The sequence below is a fragment of the Myotis myotis genome, unplaced genomic scaffold (assembly GCF_014108235.1).
Source record: "Myotis myotis isolate mMyoMyo1 unplaced genomic scaffold, mMyoMyo1.p scaffold_m19_p_17, whole genome shotgun sequence".
Lineage (NCBI taxonomy): Eukaryota > Metazoa > Chordata > Mammalia > Chiroptera > Vespertilionidae > Myotis > Myotis myotis.
This window is the reverse complement of record NW_023416321.1, coordinates 2,741,764-2,760,321: the sequence shown is the minus strand read 5'-3', so window position 1 is coordinate 2,760,321 and position 18,558 is coordinate 2,741,764. Positions and strand designations below refer to the sequence as shown.

At 51.8% G+C, this 18,558-nt stretch overlaps 2 protein-coding genes across 2 annotated transcripts; both read right to left on the bottom strand.

Annotated features, from left to right (window-relative positions):
- Positions 1-53: 53 nt before the first annotated feature.
- Positions 54-3,759, bottom strand: GALK1 (galactokinase 1). The gene is made up of 8 exons (XM_036338901.1): positions 3,473-3,759; positions 2,378-2,567; positions 1,832-1,951; positions 1,548-1,683; positions 1,257-1,438; positions 583-733; positions 329-491; positions 54-246 (listed from the first exon to the last, which is right to left on the bottom strand). The coding sequence occupies exons 1-8, from the start codon at positions 3,713-3,715 to the stop codon at positions 175-177; spliced, it is 1,257 nt and encodes a 418-aa protein (XP_036194794.1). The 5' UTR covers positions 3,716-3,759; the 3' UTR covers positions 54-174.
- Positions 3,760-10,269: 6,510 nt separating this feature from the next.
- LOC118671147 (histone H3.3A) lies at positions 10,270-12,664 on the bottom strand. Its single transcript, XM_036338902.1, has 4 exons — positions 12,510-12,664; positions 11,913-12,050; positions 11,642-11,795; positions 10,270-11,538 (listed from the first exon to the last, which is right to left on the bottom strand). Exons 2-4 carry the CDS (start codon positions 12,038-12,040, stop codon positions 11,410-11,412), a joined length of 411 nt encoding a protein of 136 aa, XP_036194795.1. The 5' UTR covers positions 12,041-12,050; positions 12,510-12,664; the 3' UTR covers positions 10,270-11,409.
- Between the last annotated feature and the right edge of the window lie 5,894 nt (positions 12,665-18,558).

Sequence of the window (18,558 nt, the reverse complement as noted above, 5' to 3'; positions counted from 1 at the left end):
AGCGGGTCCAACACCCCCCTCTCTGCTGGCCAAGCACACACCACCTCTAGAGGTACTGTGGTCTGAGGCACAAGTTTATTGAGCGCTCAGGTGCGGAGGGCAGGCGCCAGCGGCACGGAGCTTCCTGCTTGCTGCCCGGCAGGCCCCTGCCCGCGTGGGCCACCCCAGGGGAGCTCACAAGGGCAGCACCTGGGCACCGTCGGCGGCCTGGGAGAGGTAGAAGGTGGCGGTACCGCTATACTGCGCCTGTGGGAGAGGCAGAGGCCTGAGCTCGGCGGGGCCCTGGGAACCTGCTTCCCGCCTCGCCCCGGCCCCAGCGTCCACCCACCTGGATGTGCTGCATGGCTTGGGGAGCAGCGGAAGCCTCGAGCAAAGTCACCGTGCAGCCGCCAAAGCCGCCGCCCGTCATGCGGCTGCCATAAACCCCGGGCGCAGACAGCGCGGCCCGCACCAGCTGGTCCAGCTCCGGGCAGCTCACCTCGTAGTCATCCCTGCAGAGGAGATGCAGGCGGGCCTGGGACCAGCCCCACGCGGCCCGGGGGACAGCCGGTGTGCCCGGTGCCCGGTGCCCGAGGGCCTCACCTGAGGGAGTGGTGGCTCTCCACCATGAGGCGGCCGAAGGCTCTGTAGTCGCCCCGGCTGAGGGCAGCCGCTGCCTGGGCCGTGCGCCTGATCTCCCCCACGACGTGCCGCGCCCGCCGGAAGCCCTCCTTGCTCACCAGCTCTCTGCCCGCTGGAGAGGAACGGGGTCAGCAGACCCGCCACCCACTGGCGAGGGCCCGTGCGGACGTGGGGGATGGCACCATGGCCCCAGGGGGTGGGGGAGCCTCCGGTGGGAGGCCTGGCTCTGGCCAGGCCGTGGTAGAACCGTGGGCTGGCCACTAAGCTCCCAGCGCCTCCCCTCAGCTGTTTAGTGGGGCACCCACCTGATTCGGGGCGCCAGGACCAGGTGGGCTGACACCTGCAGAGCTCCTGGCAGGGCGCCTGGCACACAGTGGGTGCTCATATCCAACACTGGGAGGAAATATACTATCTCCGGGTAGTGGCCTTAGTGCTTATTCTTTGTCCTTGTCTACAGTCCTCCCATTAGGAACAACGGTACTAAGATTGCAAGCAGCCCTGCTGGGGTCGGAGCCCGAAGTTAACAGTGTTCGGGGAGTGGGCAGGCACGGCTGGGGTCCTGGGGATGAGGCCCCAGCAGCCCCGGCAGGGGGCCCCGCTATCTCCAAGACAGACCGCACCCGGCCAGCTCTCACCCTCCAGCTCCTCCACCTGCACCTCCCGGAGGCTCTCCTTGCCCAACGCCCGGGCCACTTCCTCACACTGGCGGCGCCGCAGCGGGTACTCGCTGGAGCCCAGTGAGTGGCGGACGTTGGAGTTGGTGATGAGCACAGCCAGCCTGGGGTCTGACAGTGGCACCAGGCGTGTCTCCAGGGACCTGGGAGGCAGGTGGAGTGGGGAGATGACAAGGCCAAGTGTCTGCCCGCCAGGCCCCACAGTGGACGTGCTCTGCCCAGAGGTGGGGGGCTGCAAGGGGAGCCCCTAACCTGCAGTCGATGAGCAGCGCATGGTCCCTCTGCGCCAGCAGAGAGATGAGTTGGTCCATAATGCCACAGGGCACCCCTGCGAAGCTGTGTTCGGCCCGCTGGCACACCTGGGCCCGGGCAGCTATTGTCCCCGAGTCTGTGGCGCAGGGTGAGATGGGAAGGCTGGGGCCCAAGAAGGGGCACAAGGGGCAGGTGGGTTCCCACCCCCTCTGAGAGCCACAGAAGCCGACCACAGGAGAGCTCGGGGAAGGCGGGCTGGGTGGGAGCTGGGTTCTGGGAGGTACCTGGGCAGAGCTGCTGCAGGAAGGTGTACGTGGCCACTTCCAGGGCGGCCGAGCTGGACAGCCCACCCCCCAGAGGCACTGAGCTGACCACCACCGCGCTGAAGCCAGGGAGGGGGGCGGCTGCGGGGGGAACAATGGGTGAGGGTCAGTGGCGCCGTCTGGGAGGATGGGCACAGGGAGGCACGTACTGTATCTCTGCTTCCAGGAATGGGTCTCAATTGTCAGAGGCCACCAACCTGCTGGGCCAAGGGGCCCACGGCCCTCCATCCTTCCACCCTGAGGTTCCTGGGACACAGTCTTCCCAGTCCTCCTGGTCTAGGGCTCCGGAGGCCACAGGTTAGGGTTTGACTCCTGACTCTTCCAATCAGATACTGGGCAACCCAGGGCAAGGTCTGGACCCTCTCAGGGTGTCAGATTCTTCATCTGTACAATGGGATGCTCTATCCTGCAAGCCTACCCCACAGTGGACTAGGTGCGCTAATGGGTTTTACGGCTGAGAGGTGGTGCTCTTGGCTGCTGAACTTGACCCAGGCCCGGGCCCCATACCTGGGTAGTGCTGAATCACTCCCTTGACATAGTTGGCCCATCGGGGGGTCCCAGGCTCCAGGGACCGCTGGGCTGTGGGCAAGGGAAACTGCAGCCGCCTGGGTTCGTCAGCACCCTCAGAGGTGGTGAGGAGGGAGACGAGGCCGTCTGCCCGGCGGCTGCCCACCATCACGGTCACCAGCTCCAGCGCCTGGCAGGAGACACAGAGGGTACGCAAAGCTCCCGCCAGCTGACGGAGGGACGGAGGGACGGAGGGACGAGGCCCCTCTCATACGAAAGTCCCAAGGAATGTGGGTCCTGGGACAGGCAGGAGCGCGGCCTCCGGCGCAACAGGAAAGGATCAACAGTGTCTCACGGAAGAGCCTGAGCGCTGAGCTGGCCTTGGGGGCTTAGGCCCTGCCCCCTGGGTTTTCAGGGGCGGGACCAGCGCAGAGAGCACACCTGGACTCTGCCCTCCACGTGGGCGCCCAGCTGTGGGCACAGGGGAGCCGCGAGCTCCAAAGGAAAACAGAGTCAGGAGCTCCATCCGCCGCCTTCCCATTTGGGGGTAACCTCAGGTGTGCTGTACCCACTCACTTGCCAAGCTGCGGGGTGGGGTGCACAGAACCCCTGGCTGAGAGCTGGGAGGCCTCCTGGGTCCCGTGGAAGCCCCAGCAAGCACCAGCTGTGTGACCTTGAGCAGACCACTGCCCTCTCTGGGCCTGTGTCCGCTCTGTAAGGGGACCAGGCTGGAGGCTTCGGGCTACTCCCGCAGGGTCTGCAGGGCCTCATGGAAGCCAGAGTCGGAAGCACCTCCTTCCACGTGCCCAGGTTGCTGGGAAGGTCCACAGAGGGCGAGCTGGAGCGAAGAGGCTCGGCACACCCCCTCCCGGCTACTTCCTCTCGGATCGCCCTTCCTCCCTTCCTACGTGAGAAACGTCCCGTCCCAGGGTCCCTCCCACGTGCTCGGCCCCCAAACTCGCTGGAGCTGAAGTTCGGCGCGGCCCGACCCACAGATCACGCGGGGACCAGGCGCCTCCCCGCGCCCCTCCGGCCCGCCTTCCCGACGGGGCGGCCGGGACCCAGGAGAGGCTCGGGTCCCCTCGCAGCCCTCACCATGGGCAGCACCAGGCCCTGGTTGTAGTCCGTGTGCTCCCCGATGAGGTTGACGCGGCCCGGCGCCGACACCGCCAGCTCGGGCTCGGCCCCGAACTCCGCCCGGAAGGCCGCCCGGGCCTGGGCCAGCAGCTCCGCGACCGGGGGTGGGCTCGACGCAGCCATGGCGCTCGCCCTCCGGCTCCGCGGTGCAGCCGGATCGCAGCGGGATGCTGGGGCGGGGCCGCGGCGGGGGGCGTGCATTCCTGCGCCCGCCGCCCCGCCCGGCCGCCCGCCCGCCCGGCCGCCCGCCCCGCCCGCTGCGCCGGCCCGTCCCTCCCGCGGGGGCGGGGCGCGGGCTTTGGGGAGGAGCGCGGGGCGCCCGCTCGAGCGGGACTGGCCCGACTGGGAGGTCTGAGCCGCCCTCCCCTGGCCCTGTGCCCACACCCCACCCACAGCCAGCGCGACCCCGCGGCGACCCGGCCGGCCTGGGGGTCCCACAGGGACCGCCTAGACTAGGTCCTAAAGCCCTGCAGCTGTGCGAGGTCACCAGCCCCTGGTCACGGGTCTCCAAGCGCGTGGCCTGCCCTCCGGGTAAATAGCGGGAAAGCCGAGCTTGGTGGTGACCAGGGCGTGGCTGTCCACAGGCTGCCTTCCCGGGGTGGACACGCAGGCGCAGCGCCCGGCTGTGCAGGGCTGAGGCGGGGGCCACGGACAGCAGTGGGCCCCGCCCTCCTGGAAGGACCGACCGCCGCTGCTAAGGTAGGTTGGGCTGCTGGCCCCGAGCAGGGGTTGCTGAGGGCGCAGGGACATGCTGGGTGGCGGGGTGAGAGGGTGAAACCTAGGGGTACTGAGTTCTCTTTGAGCCAAATGCCCCAAGATTGACTGTGGTGGTGGTTGTAGGTATCTGTAAATATACTAAAACCACGCAATGGTACACTTTTTAAAAAAAAACATTTTTATTGCTTTCAGAGAGGAAGGGAGAGAGAAACATCAATGATGAGAGAGAATCATGCATCAGCTGCCTCCTGCACACCCCCTACTGGGGATCAAGCCGCAACCTGGGCCTGTGCCCTTGACCAGAATCAAACCTGGGACCCTTCAGTCCGCAGGCCTGCGGGCGCTCTCCACTGAGCCACACCAGCCAGGGCAAGGAATTGTACACTTTAAACGGGCGAACTGTATGGTGTGTGTAGCAGGCCTTGGGGCAAGTTGAAATGAATTTCAACCCACAAGCCATGTCTCCCCAAGGAGGCGCCGCTCTGTTGGGGCAGCGATGTGCCAAGCGACACCCCCCTTCTCCAGGAATCCTTTACCCGTCTCAGCCTTGACGTCCAACCGTCCTGAGCCCAGATCTCTCCCCTTGCTACTGAGTGATCTCGGGCAGGTGACTGGGCTTCTCTGAGCCTCGACCTCTCCTCTGTAAAAGGAGGCCAGAGAGGCCTCGTTAACAGATTGTTATAAAAGGAACTAATGAGATCATCTTGATTGCGTGCCCAGCCCAGCTCTAGCACTTAGTAAACACAGAGGAAGTGTTCGCTGTTATTATGTCACCCACTGATGCAACAGCCATTAGTGGACTCTCCTGCGTGCAACTGGTCAGACAGGTAAAAGCCTGGGGCGCTCAGGCTCTGGCGGGGAGGCAGACACACCTGGCCCCTGAGACCGAGGCTGGCACGGAGGAAAGATCAGCTGCCTCCAGCACACCCCCTACTGGGAATCGAGGAGGAAAGGGCTTTCTGAGTAAGGAGCGGGAGGAGGAATCCTGACTGCTGCGAAGCCCGCACACTTGTTTTTTATTTCCATCGTTTCATTTTGATTGGAAACACATCCATGTGCCCTCCCCAGTTTTGCTAAATGGACTGAAGGGCTGGGGCAGGTGCAGGAGGCAACCAATTGATGTGTCTCTCATAACAATGTCTCTCTCTCTGTCTCTCCCCCTCCCTTCCACTCTCTCTAAAAATCAATGGAAAAAAACATCCTTGGGTGAGGATGAACAACAACCAAAGAGAACACATCCATGTGCCTCATCCTCATCCTTTTTTTAAAAAATATATTTTACTGATTTTTTACAGAGAGGAAGGGAGAGGGACAGAGAGTCAGAAACATCGATGAGAGAGAAACATGGATCAGCCGCCTCTAGGGATGTGCCCACAACCAAGGCACATGCCCCCGACCGGAATCGAACCCGGGACCCTTTAGTCCGCAGGCCGACACTCTGTGCACTGAGCCAAACCAGCCAGGGCTCATCCGCATCCTTTTATTGTTGTAGTTGTTCTTGGAGAACCTGGATGGGACCTAAGAGGGTAATGCTTCCATTTGCTCAAGATGGACTCTGAAACATTGATTTATTTGTGTTCACACTCATTTTTGGTTTGGGCTTTTGTTGTTTGTTTTTTAAGGTTTTGTGTGTGTGTGTGTGTGTGTTTTCCAGGAAGCAGCCCACACCCAGAGACAAGGGAGCTAATGCTCAAAGATCTGGCTCTGCTCAGTTGTTTTTAAATATGTTTTTATTGATTTCAGAGAGGACGGGAGAGGGAGAGAGAGAATCATCAACGATGAGCAAGAATCATTGATCGGCTGCCTCCTGCACGCCCCCTACTGGGGATCAAGCCCGAAACCCGGGCCTGTGCCCCGACTGGGAATCGAACCCTGACCTCCTGGTTCCTAGGTCGATGCTCAATCACTGAGCCACACTGGCTGAGCTACTCAGTTAGTTTGTTTTTAAATATATTTCTTTATTGATTTCAGAGAGGAAGGGAGAGGGAGAGAGAGATAGAAACATCAATTATGAAAGAGAATCATTGATCAGCTGCATCCTGCATGCCCCCTACTGGGGATCGAACCTGCAACCTGGGCATGTGCCCTTGGCCGGAATCGAACCTGGGACCCTTCAGTCCACAGGCCGACGCTCTATCCACTGAGCCAAACTGGCTAGGGCACTACTCAGTTTTTTAATCCCATCTAGCATGTTTCATGAAATTTGTTGAGAAGTCTGCCTTAACCTTTGACCCTCCCTCCCATTTCCTGGCCTGACGTTACAAGATTGGGAGGGGGTGGAACTTTAATGGGATCACTGCACCCCACAGCCTGTCTTCTCACTTGCATCCGCAAGCCAGAGCCGGCTGTCACACAGGACTGAGGCATCCAGATAGAAGCCCCAGTAATATCCACCACAGGGCCATACTTTCCAGGGGTGGGAACGCCACCCCTGCCAGTTGGGCCCTGGAACCCTTGGCAGGCCGAGAGTCACCAAGGCACCTTTGCCCAGGCCATGGCGAGACCTGCCCACCATGGAGGACAGGTGCTTCAGCGGCATCTCTTCTCTCCCGGAGTTTGTGTCTATGTCTGCACCCAATTCTTTTTTTCCCCCAAAAAAGGTTTTTATTCATTTTTAGAGAGAGAAGAAGGGAGAGGGAGAGAGAGAGAGAAACACTGATTTGAGAGCAAATCATGCAACAGACATTAGTGGACTCTCCTGCGTGCAACTGGCCAGACAGGTAAAAGCCTGGGGCGCTCAGGCTCTGGCCGGGAGGCAGACACAGCCTGGCCCCTGAGACCGAGGCTGGCACGGAGGAAAGATCAGCTGCCTCCAGCACACCCCCTACTGGGAATGGAGCCCCAGCCTTCTGGTGCACAGGATGATGCCCAACCGACTGAGCCGCACCGGCCAGGTCTCTGTGCCAGTTCTTAGCCCTTGGGGCCTCCCTGCTGGACTTGCTCGTTCTTTTTTATGTGATGAAGGTCTGCACGCGCCATGCAGCTCTGGCTTCTCCATTGCAATCACAGCCTGGTTCACTGATGGGACTTGAGGCAACATCTCACAGGTAAGTATCTACCCACAAGGTCTCTGAAAGTGTTTGCCCTCAGAAGATGGCCCACCCTCTCACCCGTTCTGGGAGGCTCTGTTTGTAATTGTTCCACAGCATTAACCTATCTAATGAGTTGGCCTGCTTGGCCTTTCTGTAATATTAATAACAGCTCCCGAGGTCTGGATGATACTCATCTGTACCTGTGGCAGCCCTGGTATCAGGGCTGGTACACAGCCTGCAGGGCAGTGCTGGTTGTGGACTGATTGGTCAGTGCCCTTGACTTCTGTTGTCAAATATTTTAAAAATCACCAGAATTTGCACAGATTATTTCTTTAAATCCTTACAAGCCTATTGGGTAGGTAGTTTTTATTCCCATTTTAAAGATGAGGGAAAGCAGCACAGATGTGTGAAGGAATGCATCCAAGTGGGACAGCTGGGCCTTGAACCTGGGCCTGTCTGCCCCTGAGCCCATTCTCAGCTACCACCCTGTGCCTGTGAGTACCTACAGCTCAGCCTCTTAGTGAGGGGCAGGAGGCACAGCTGCTCTCCCAGAACACTGGAGCCGCACTTCCTCCACGGAAGGGTCCCAATCGGAAAGCCAGGCCAGTGACCAAAGGCGCTTGGGAACTGGCCCGGTTCTCTGCCACGTGTGCCAGGAGCAGATCCAGCCAGCTGGGCTGTGGGGCTGCCAGGACCGTTCGGGTTGGTCAGCAAGCATGTCTGGCGCCTCTGCCAGGTGTCAGGCCCGACGCCAGAGGCAGGCAGGCAAGATTGAGACCTTGCCTTCGGAGCACCGAGCTTCTCACCCTCCCCTGACCTCAGGCGCCCCTGTGAGAGGGCTCAGCTGCAGCCATGTCTTTATTTGCTGCCCCATGTCCCTGAAGTTCCTGCCCTCTAGGCTGAGGACCACCCTGTCAAAGGCCACGGAGCAAATCTGGACTCAAAAGATGCAGCTGACAGCTTAGGGCCACAGCCATCTCTTCCTGCAGCTCACAAGGGGCACTGCAGCTGGCAGGGGGCTGCAGGCCTCCGGGGGTGGGCAGGACGGAGTCTGGCCAAAGGCAGGGTGTGGGAAGGGAGAGGCCAGTGAGCTGCAGTAGGACTACAGGCTCGTGATGCCTGGGCCTTGGATCCAACCCCATCCTATCCCCTCTGCTAAGTCTTGGCTCAGTGCTGGGAGGTGAGCTTATGGGAAAGGTCCTGGGGCCCTGTATGTCCGACAGAGGGGGTGGGAAGGGAAGGAGGGGTTAGTGGAGCCCAGGCACCACCTCCATGGGGACATGTGCAGTCCCTCACACAGCCCTCAGGAAAAGGCCACCTGCCCAAGCCTCAGTCATTCCTCAGCTTGCCCCAACTGACAGTGGTCTCCTCACTGACACTGGTCAGGCAGCAGCAGAGGTCCCTGGCTGGGGGCAAAGCAAGGGGTGGGGGCCTGGCCATGGGGCATGAGCTGGTCTTTGTTGGCCTCTCCTGGGTCTGTTCCTCCCTTTGATGTGTAATGGGTACACAATGAATCTTTTGTATAAGGACAGATCTCAGGAAATAAGCTGGGTTTGAAGTGCATGCCTGCCTCCATATACTTATTTTAAAGTATGTTTTTATTGATTTCAGAGAAGGGAGAGATAGAAACATCAATGATGAAAGCAAATCATTAAGCAGCTGCCTCCTGCACTCCCCCTACTGGGGATCAAACCTGCAACCCAGGCTTGTACCCTGGGAGTCGAACCTGTGACCCACACCAGTCAGCAAGAGAGGCAGTTAATATGCAGGTTCAACAAGCATAAATGGGCACTGTCCTGAGCAAATGGTGATATATATTCCTTTAAGGATAAGGGGTCTGCCTGTCTCATTACTGAAAGCCCTCCCCTCATCCCCCCCTCCCATCCCCCCCATCAGAAGGCAAGGCTCTCTAGGACCCTTAGCCAGAGGAAACTTGTGAAACAGATTTCATTCAAATAAAGACCATTACCAAGTCTCAACTTCAAAAACTTTTATTTTTGTCTGTTCAAGGGCACAGGATACCTTCATCAGTTCCAACTTTTGCTTTTCTCTGTATAGACTGTTCCATCACTATACCCAGGGTACCTATGTGACCAGCTTCCTAGAACCAAAAGTATTTTTGCCTTCTGGTTAAGGTGCTCAAATGAAGTATGGCGTGCAAGTGGCAGTTTAAGCAGACTCCAAGCCACGCGATAAAACCCAGGAACCTCCTGCATCACGGTGCAGACGGGGTGGGGGGTAGGTGTTTATGAAGGTTCAACTGGCATCCACTGGGGTTATCGCAGGTAACTCAAGCTGACCACCACCACAGCTGGTTCTACTTGTTTGGACACTGCTCCACTCCAGGGCACAGCACATGCCAGCGGCGAGGGCTTGGGCATCTTTCAGATGCACAGTGAGGGGATTATATTGGTAGTTATTCCAGAGCTGGTTACAAACCTTTTAGAAAACCCGTTTGCTAGTGAACTCCGCCTTTGACAACAGGTAAGGCTCATTAACTAGACCTCCAAGCCTACTCTAGTTTCTTACTAAAAATAGCCATTAGGGCATAAATGTCTTGCCAAAATTGATGCTATGCTTTACTGCTGGCCTCCAATGTCAAAGCAGATCTTTCATATGGAAAAGATGTCTTGGACTAGTATGCTTTGTACCTCTGGAATTGTTAATAACTTGGAGATCAATCAACAGTCCACCCAGAGGTTCATGGAACAGATCCCAAATTTGAGCCCTAGCATTTTAAAGAAATTTACTTCCCTTGGCCTACTTCATACCGGCAATGAATGTGCTTTTAATTCCTTGACATGGAGGGAAGCAGTGACACTGTAAATATTGCAATCCTGGTATTGTTAGAGCAGAGGGTCTTTACATGTTTCTGGAGTTATTTCTGTAACTAAAAGGTTCCTTTGTCTAAGCAAAATCCAAGTAACCTAAGCTCAAACTTTAGGACACAAAGAACCTAGATAATGGATGTTTTTTGTACATTCAATTTAGGTTTTTGACACTTAGTTGGATAAACAAGTTTATTTGTAAATTTAGTCAACATACATAATTGACCTAAAAACTTCAATAGAAGGATAAATTTTAAAAACCACTTGGAAGACCAGCTCTATAAAGTGATTTCCCCAGGACCACATACCAGATGTAAGCTAACTGGCCGCGATGCAACAAGCTGGAGCTAAGTGCCCCTCCCCCCCCACAGCAAGTTTACGCTAAGGGTTATAATACAAACTCTACAAGGAAAAGAACTCGGGTCTTGTTTCCTCTTGGTAGAGGAACTCAGCCTAGTTATGAAACCAACCACAACACAAAGAAAAGCTGCACTAACCATAACTAGTCAGAATATTAGTAACAGATGATGCTGGTGTGATAACTTGTATTCTAGAGCCCTTATAAATAAAATCCCCCGATAGTGTTTGCATTATCAGCTGGAGGGTTAGTTCACATGTGGTAGAATGAGGACTTCTGCAAGGTGTTATTTGCAAAGCATTTTACTACTATGAAAACAAGTGCAGTCTAGTTAGAACACCAACTGGACCCTAAATTACACACACCTTAATGACAAGACTCCCCACATGTGAATGTAAAACATTTAATTTAAAAATGTTGACACTACAATATATAAAATAGCTATTATAAATGCACATAGTGTATTCTATAGCTGCCAGGTTTACTTTTTTTTCTTTTTAGGAAACTGTAAGTTATTACACTGTGGTTAAGACTTGTATCTTCACCCTTGAAAAAGCCCACATTCTATCACAGTGATGCATGGTCAGACTTAACAGCCCCAATTGTTAAACACTTGGATCAAGTCATAACCAGTTTTATTGCAAAAGGACCCTGTACACATTTATCATTCTAGTACCTTAACAACTACCCAACAAGTCATTAACATACAGAAACATGCATCATGAGAAGCAAGAAGTATCACCCATCCCTTCTGCATATTAGCAACGTGTCACTCCTGAGCAAGCGCTCACATCACTGAGGTCTGTGAACAGTCACTTTTCGCATTCATCCTGAGTGAAAGATGGAATGACTTAAGTACAAATGCAACATATTATAAACAATTTCTTACAAAAAAAGTCACAAATTAAACCAAAGTATTTTACAGAATTTACTACAAAACACCGTAAAAACTGCCTTCCCTTAAGCTCGCTCTCCCCGTATCCGGCGAGCCAACTGGATGTCTTTGGGCATGATGGTGACTCTCTTAGCGTGGATGGCACACAGGTTCGTATCTTCAAATAAGCCCACCAGGTACGCTTCGCTAGCCTCCTGCAAAGGACGAGAGCGCACGATTCCATTAGACTCTGCGGACACCGAGAAACCAGCCTCGGGCCCCGCCCCCGCCCCCGCCCCCGCCGCGGCCCTGTCTCACCTGCAGCGCGCCGATGGCTGCACTCTGAAACCTCAGGTCGGTTTTGAAATCCTGGGCGATCTCCCTCACCAACCTCTGGAAAGGCAGCTTCCGGATCAGAAGCTCCGTCGATTTCTGGTAACGACGGATTTCTCGAAGCGCGACGGTCCCGGGCCTGGGCAAGGAGGAGGGAGACGCAAACCCGTTAACTGACAGCGCCGGCACCCCACCAGCAACCCCTCCCGCACCGCCAGGCGCCGCGGCGTCATTGTCTTCCCTCTGCCCTGCCTACCTGTAGCGATGGGGCTTCTTCACCCCGCCGGTAGAGGGGGCGCTTTTCCTGGCAGCTTTAGTGGCCAGCTGTTTGCGGGGCGCTTTCCCACCCGTGGATTTGCGAGCAGTCTGCTTGGTTCGGGCCATTTTCTTTCACCTAAAGAAGACGCCCATGACTCCCGCGCCGCTCGCCAGGAGGTGGGGGCGAGGGGGACGGACAGGCTCTGCGCGGCGCCCCTGCCCTCCCGCCTCTTCGCACCCCACCTCGCGGCGGCAGATGGCCGAGGCCTCCCCGCCGCCGCCGCCTCACCCCTAATGACTCAGGCCGCGAGGAGCAGCCGCCTCCCCCGGGAGGGAGAGCGCGGGGAGGAGTCATTTCCCCTCCTCGACGGGCGGAGGCCGCGCTGCCCGGAAGCCGACGCCGAGACCTCTGAACAGCCAGCGTCAGAGACGGGAAGAGACGCGATTCCCGGAACCAAGTCCCCGGGGAAAACCTCTCAACCCCACGCCCGATGCCAGCCGCCCGGGCAGCCCGCACTCGGCCCCCAACGGCCGCGACCCGCGGCCCTAACGGCTGCCGCGGCCCCAAGTCACCGGCAAACCCACGGACACTCACTCAACGCCGAAGTCTTAGGCCGCTTCTTAGTCCGTGACGCCGCTCCCGCCGCCTAAGGAAGAGCCGCAGCTCAGGAGCTAAGTGCACGGACCAACCCAACGAATAACCAAACCGCTTTGCTCCAAACCCCCCCGGTGCTTCCGCTTTTATACCCACGCTTCACGCTGCGTCTCTGCGTCATAGCATCTTCATTTGCATACACCAACGACTTTTTCTATTGGCCGAAGCTTTCGCCGACGCGTTGACATCCCTCGACACAAAGGCCGTGCTAGGGCCCTGTACTCTGATTGGTGGATATCTAGGCCGCTGATTGGCTGTTAAAGTGGCCTAAGGATTGGATGAAAGCAAAGAGAAATGGACGAATCATAGTTAGCACTAAGCGGCTCTTCTCATTGGATGAAATGGAGCTATGTTTGGATCCTTCCCTTGGTTCCAAAGCTCTACAATAGAAAGTCAATGCAACTAAATTGTCTTGGTCCCCATCAGGACGAAAGAGTCTGGATGGGCAGAAGCTTCACCTTATTCGCCTCAAGTAATGCCATCAATGCAGGAAGAGGTTACTTTAATACAATTTTTGTAAATGTTTTCCAGTGTAAAATAAAACATCTTCCCTGTGATTATTTACGTTTCATTAACATTTTTTTGTTCCCAAGTTTATTCAAAAATTCATACAAAATATTCCATTTAAACGTTTTAATTCATTTTAACATTTTGATAGTTAAGTAGTAGTGTAAGTAAGAATTAGAATTCAGTAAATCATGTTATATTAGCAAGTATTTTATTTATCTTTCATATACATTTTAACCAAAAAGCAGTTCTTTTGTTTGGTAGGGTGGGGAGGGGTGATAGCTACAAAGAAATAAATGTCAATAAATGGTTTTATGAGTACCACTTTGTATGTTTTTAGGTCTGTCACAAAATGCTTTGTGATTTCAATATGTAGCCTGTAAGCAACATAGTTTTGGATTATGTAATTCAACCAGGTGAAGTTACTACACATAGCCAAAATGGGAATAATCCTTTGAAAGCATTTGCATGTCTATAAAGAGTAAAGAAAAGACAACTATATTTAATATATGCCTCTGTGTTTAATGGTATATCCTGGAATTACTTCTGAAGAAACATGACAAATGTGTAAAAATGTTAATTCCTATCTTTGTGTAGATAAATGTCTTGGATTCAGTACTCCAATGATTCAGCTATATAAAATACCAAAGCAGGCTTAAGGTTCAGACCAGCCAAAGGAAGCTCAGAAATTGACAAATAGAGCCATGGGTATGATACTCCATAGTCCTTACTCTGGGTTCACTGAATATTTTAAATTATTAAAATCTTTTTATTTTAGCAAAACCAGTTACATATAGATTCCAACTCAGAGAATCATTACAAATGAATACAAATACCTCAAAAATGTACTGTTACACCAGAAGTCCCCTCTCAGTATCAATAGTGAGGAGAAAAAATGCACAATTTGGAAAAGTAGCTATGGCAAAAACGACTTCAGCCCACTCTCTGGCACTGAAACCCTCTCATTATTTCAGCCCTTTCCATTGTAATATTCAAAACGTGTATTTAATTATCATGTATTTAAGCTTTTATGTGATAAATTAACTTTAATTCTTTAAAAATATTTTATTGATTTTTTACAGAGAGGAAGGGAGAGGGATAGTTAGAAACATTGATGAGAGAGAAACATCGATCAGCTGCCTCCTGCACACCCCCTACTGGGGATGTGCCCGCAACCAAGGTACATGCCCTTGACAGGAATTGAACCTGGGACTCTTGAGTCTGCAGGCTGACGCTCTATCCACTGAGCTAGACCAGCCAGGGCAAATTAACTTTAATTTTTGCCTTCAGCTCAGTTTAGGAAGCTTTCTGTTTCATTCATGCTGTGCTGAGGAGAGAGACCAAGAGGCTCTCGCCCTGTTCTCAGAACTGTACGGTGGAGAAACAGGGCATTGCTAAGATCTTGAAGGAAATGCCAAATACTTTGGAATATAACTAGAAAAATTGATGTTTCTCTCCCTTCCTCTCTCTCTAAAATCAGCCAATAAAATTATTTAAGATATATAGTTCATAGTGCTAGATTTTAAATGTATTTTTTTATGTTGTTTTTATTTCCCCATCAATCTTTTTTTTTTTTCACTGCCCAAATGGCCTGGAGAAGGAATGGGCTCCTTGCAACACCCCCTTTGTGTACCAATGTTCTTTTTTTTTTCCAATTAAATCTTTATTGTTCAGATTATTACATTAGTTACTCTTTTTCCCACCATAACTCCCCTCCACCCAGTTCCCACCCCACCCTCCGCCCTCACTCCCCACCCACTGTCCTCATCCATAGGTGCAATTATTGTCCAATCTCTTCCCTCACCCCATACCCCTTTCCCCCCCCAAGAATAGTCAGTCCATTCCCTTTCTATGCCCCTGATTCTATTACAATCACCAGTTCATACTGTTCATCAGATTATTTATTCACTTGATTTTTAGATTCACTTGTTGATAGATGTGTATTTGTTGTTCATAATTTGTATCTTTACCTTTTTCTTCTTCTTCCTCTTCTTAAAGGATACCTTTCAGCATTTCATATAATACTGGTTTGGTGGTGATGAACTCCTTTAGCTTTTTCTTATCTGTGAAGCTCTTTATCTGGCCTTCACTTCTGAATGATAGCTTTGCTGGATAAAGTAGTCTTGGTTGTAGGTTCTTGGTATTCATCACTTTGAATATTTCTTGCCATTCCCTTCTGGCCTGCAAAGTTTCTGTTGAGAAATCAGCTGACAGTCGTATGGGTACTCCCTTGTAGGTAACTGAGTTTCTTTCTCTTGCTGCTTTTAGGATTCTCTCTCTGTCTTTTGCTCTTGGCATTTTAATTATGATGTGTCTTGGTGTGGTCCTCTTTGGATTCCTTTTGTTTGGGGTTCTCTGCGCTTCCTGGACTTGTAACTCTATTTCTTTCACCAGGTAGGGGAAGTTTTCTGTCATTATTTCTTCAAATAGGTTTTCAATATCTTGCTCTCTCTCTTCTTCTGGCACCCCTATAATTCGGATGTTGGTACGCTTGAAGCTGTCCCAGAGGCTCCTTACACTATCTTCGTATTTTTGGATTCTTTTTTCATTTTGCTTTTCCGGTTGGGTGTTTTTGCTTCTTCGTATTTCAAATCTTTGACTTGATTCTTGCGACCCACTGGTCTGCTGTTGGGAGTCTGTATAATATTCTTTATTTCAGTCAGTGTATGCTTAATTTCTAGTTGTTTCTTTATCACAACATAGAGGGTCTCATTAGATTTCTTGAGGATCTCACTACATTTATCGGCGGTCTCACCAATCTTTTCGAGGGCCTTATTAAATTTATCGGCGGCTTCTAGACAGTTCTTTAAAGACCTTAGAAGTGTGGTTTTGAACTCTATATCCAACAGTTTGCTTTCCTCCAATTCTGTTGTTTGTGTCCTGTTTCTTTGTCTCAGCATTTTTTATGCTTCGCTGTGTCGATAGAGTGCCTTTCTGTGCTAAGTGTCCCAATTACCTGAGGTAGACACTCTTGGTGCACCCCCTTGTGTGCTTTGTGCACAGTCTTGTTGTAGTTAAGCCTTGATTGTTGTAGTTATCACTGTGAGGAACTGACCTCCAGGCCAATTGGCTGTGAGAATCAGCTGTGTCTGCAGTGGGAGAGCTTCTGTGCGGGAGACACCCCTCTGGGGCTAGACTTGCTTTGATGAGGCTTTGGTGCTCACTCCCAATGTTCTTTTTTTTTTTTTAATATATTTTTTATTGATTAAGATATTACATGTGTCCTTGTCCCCACGTTACCCTCTACCCCCCCAACCCCCCCGCTCATGCCCTCACCCCCCCCCGTTGTCCATGTCCATTGATTAGGCCTATATGCTTGCATATAAGTCCTTTGGTTGATCTTTCCCCCTTACCCCCACCCTCCCCTACCTTCCCTCCAAGTCCCGACAGTCCAATCAATGCCTCTCCGTCTCTGGATCAGTCCTTGTTCATCAGCTTATGCACTCCCAATGTTCTTATGGGAGACCCAGAACCCTGTTTGTCCCATGACTCCTAGAGGAGACACGGGAATTTTTTTTTTTAATCTTGCTAATTATTAGAGAGGAACTAAAACTGTTCCAGGAGAAACCAGGAATGGATTTACGTTAATCTATTTAAGGAAAATTAGTGGAAATAGTTTGCTCCTCTTATTTGGCAGCCATACAAATTAGATTGTCTTTTTCCTAAATTGGTTCAGGGGAGGAAAAGCTACAAAGGAAATGCAGAACTGCAATCAGAACAATGCAAAATGTTATGCAGGCAACTGTTCTAGTTCCTGTTCTATCACAGACTTGCTGAGTAACTCCGTGAAAGTTACTTAACCTCTCTGAGTTTTGGGTTCCTGTTTTGTAAATTAAGCAGTTTGGATATCTTCGGATTCTACTACTACACACTTATTTAGAAGCGCCTGACGTACACTCATTTAAAACTCAGCACTGTGGCCCTAGCCGGTTTGCCTCAGTGGAGAGAGCGTCTGCTGGGAACTGAAGGGTCCTGGGTTCTATTCCAGTCAAGGGCACATGCCTGAGTTGTGGGCTCGGTCCCCAGTGGTTCTCTCTCATCATTGATGTTTCTGTCTCTCCCTTCCTCTCTGAAATCAATAAAAATATATTTAAAATCTAACGCTATGAACTACGTATTTTTAATATTTTTTATTGGTTGATTTTTAGAGAGGGGAAGGGAGAGAAAGTTCAATTTGATGTTCCACTTATTTATGCATTCATCGGTTGATTTTTTTGTATGTGTCCTCTTGGCCTATCGGGACGATGCTCTAACCAAGTGAGCTACTCGGCCAGCGTTGAACTACATTGCTTCATTCAAATCACACTGGAGTGTTTTGGGGATAACATAAACCAATTATTGGGGTTTAATAATAGGATTAAAGCAATACACTACAACTTTTGTCTTTTTGTATTTTTTCATCTTCCAACGCCCCTAGTGGTTAACCATTTGGCCTACTTAAGAAATACCAGTTTTGGTAGGGGAGGCCAGGGGATTGTCAAGGGTGGGGGGAAAAAGGAGACATATGTAAAACCCTTTGTAATACTTTAAGCAATAAAACTAAAAAAAAAAAAAACCCAAAAACTAGTTTTGCCCTGGCCCGTTAGCTCACTTGGTTAGAGCGCCCTCCCCATATGCAAAGGTTGTACCTTCGTTCCCTGGTCAGGGCACATAGAAGCAACAACCAATGAATGCATAAATAAGTGGAAAAACAAATTGATGTTTCTCTCTCTCTTTCTCCCTTCCTCTCTAGCAGTCAATTTAAAAAAAGAAACATTAGTTTCTTAACATTGTTGGCTGACAATTTAGCTTCTGATATGAGGTTACGGAAAACTAGGTAAAAATGAGTGTCATTCTTTTTAAAATATATACTAGTATTTTTATTGATTTCAGAGAGAAGAGAGATAGAAGCATCAGTGATGAGAATCACTGATTGGCTGCCTCCTGCAGCGCCCCCACTGGAGATGGAGCCAGCAACCCAGGCATGTGCCTTGACCCGGCATCAAACCCCTGACGCCGATTCATAGGTCAATGCTCAACCACTAAGCAACAATGGGCAAGTAGGTGTCATTTTTTTTAAAACAATATTCCATTCACCCCACGCTCCCTCACTCCTAAGGTTATTCCGAATGTGTTCCTTTAATGAGATGACCATTAGTTAACAAAAGAGTTAAAATATCTATGAAGAACTTTGTAAAGCTCACAGAATCAAATGCCTAGGTCTGGGGGGAACTGGCTTCTTTTACAAAGTGAAAAACGTAGCCCCACTGGCGGGAAGCAGAGGGGAGACACATTTCCCCAAGTATAATAGCTGACTTCAGAGCAGCAAACTCGAGTGGGTTATAAAGGGCACCTCCTACTCAAACCCAGGCCCTTCCTCTGGACACGAATGCTTCTCAACACTCCTGCAACTTGCCGGTGCACCTGAGACTATTCTAGACGGAGATTAAATTCGTCCTTGGCCCCTAATGTACTGGAAACAAGTTGGTCAGGCCAGGTGTCG

Excerpts from the sequence above, each read along its gene's own strand:
- GALK1 (XM_036338901.1), bottom strand. The coding sequence starts at position 3,715 with ATGCACGCCCCCCGCCGCGGCCCCGCCCCAGCATCCCGCTGCGATCCG. Across the intron at positions 492-582 it reads GAGAGCCACCACTCCCTCAG|GGATGACTACGAGGTGAGCT; the intron begins GTGAGGCCCTCG and ends TCTCCTCTGCAG. Across the intron at positions 247-328 it reads AAGCCATGCAGCACATCCAG|GCGCAGTATAGCGGTACCGC; the intron begins GTGGGTGGACGC and ends CCTCTCCCACAG.
- LOC118671147 (XM_036338902.1), bottom strand. The coding sequence starts at position 12,040 with ATGGCCCGAACCAAGCAGACTGCTCGCAAATCCACGGGTGGGAAAGCG. Across the intron at positions 11,796-11,912 it reads AAGAAGCCCCATCGCTACAG|GCCCGGGACCGTCGCGCTTC; the intron begins GTAGGCAGGGCA and ends CTCCTTGCCCAG. Across the intron at positions 11,539-11,641 it reads CAGCCATCGGCGCGCTGCAG|GAGGCTAGCGAAGCGTACCT; the intron begins GTGAGACAGGGC and ends CGTCCTTTGCAG.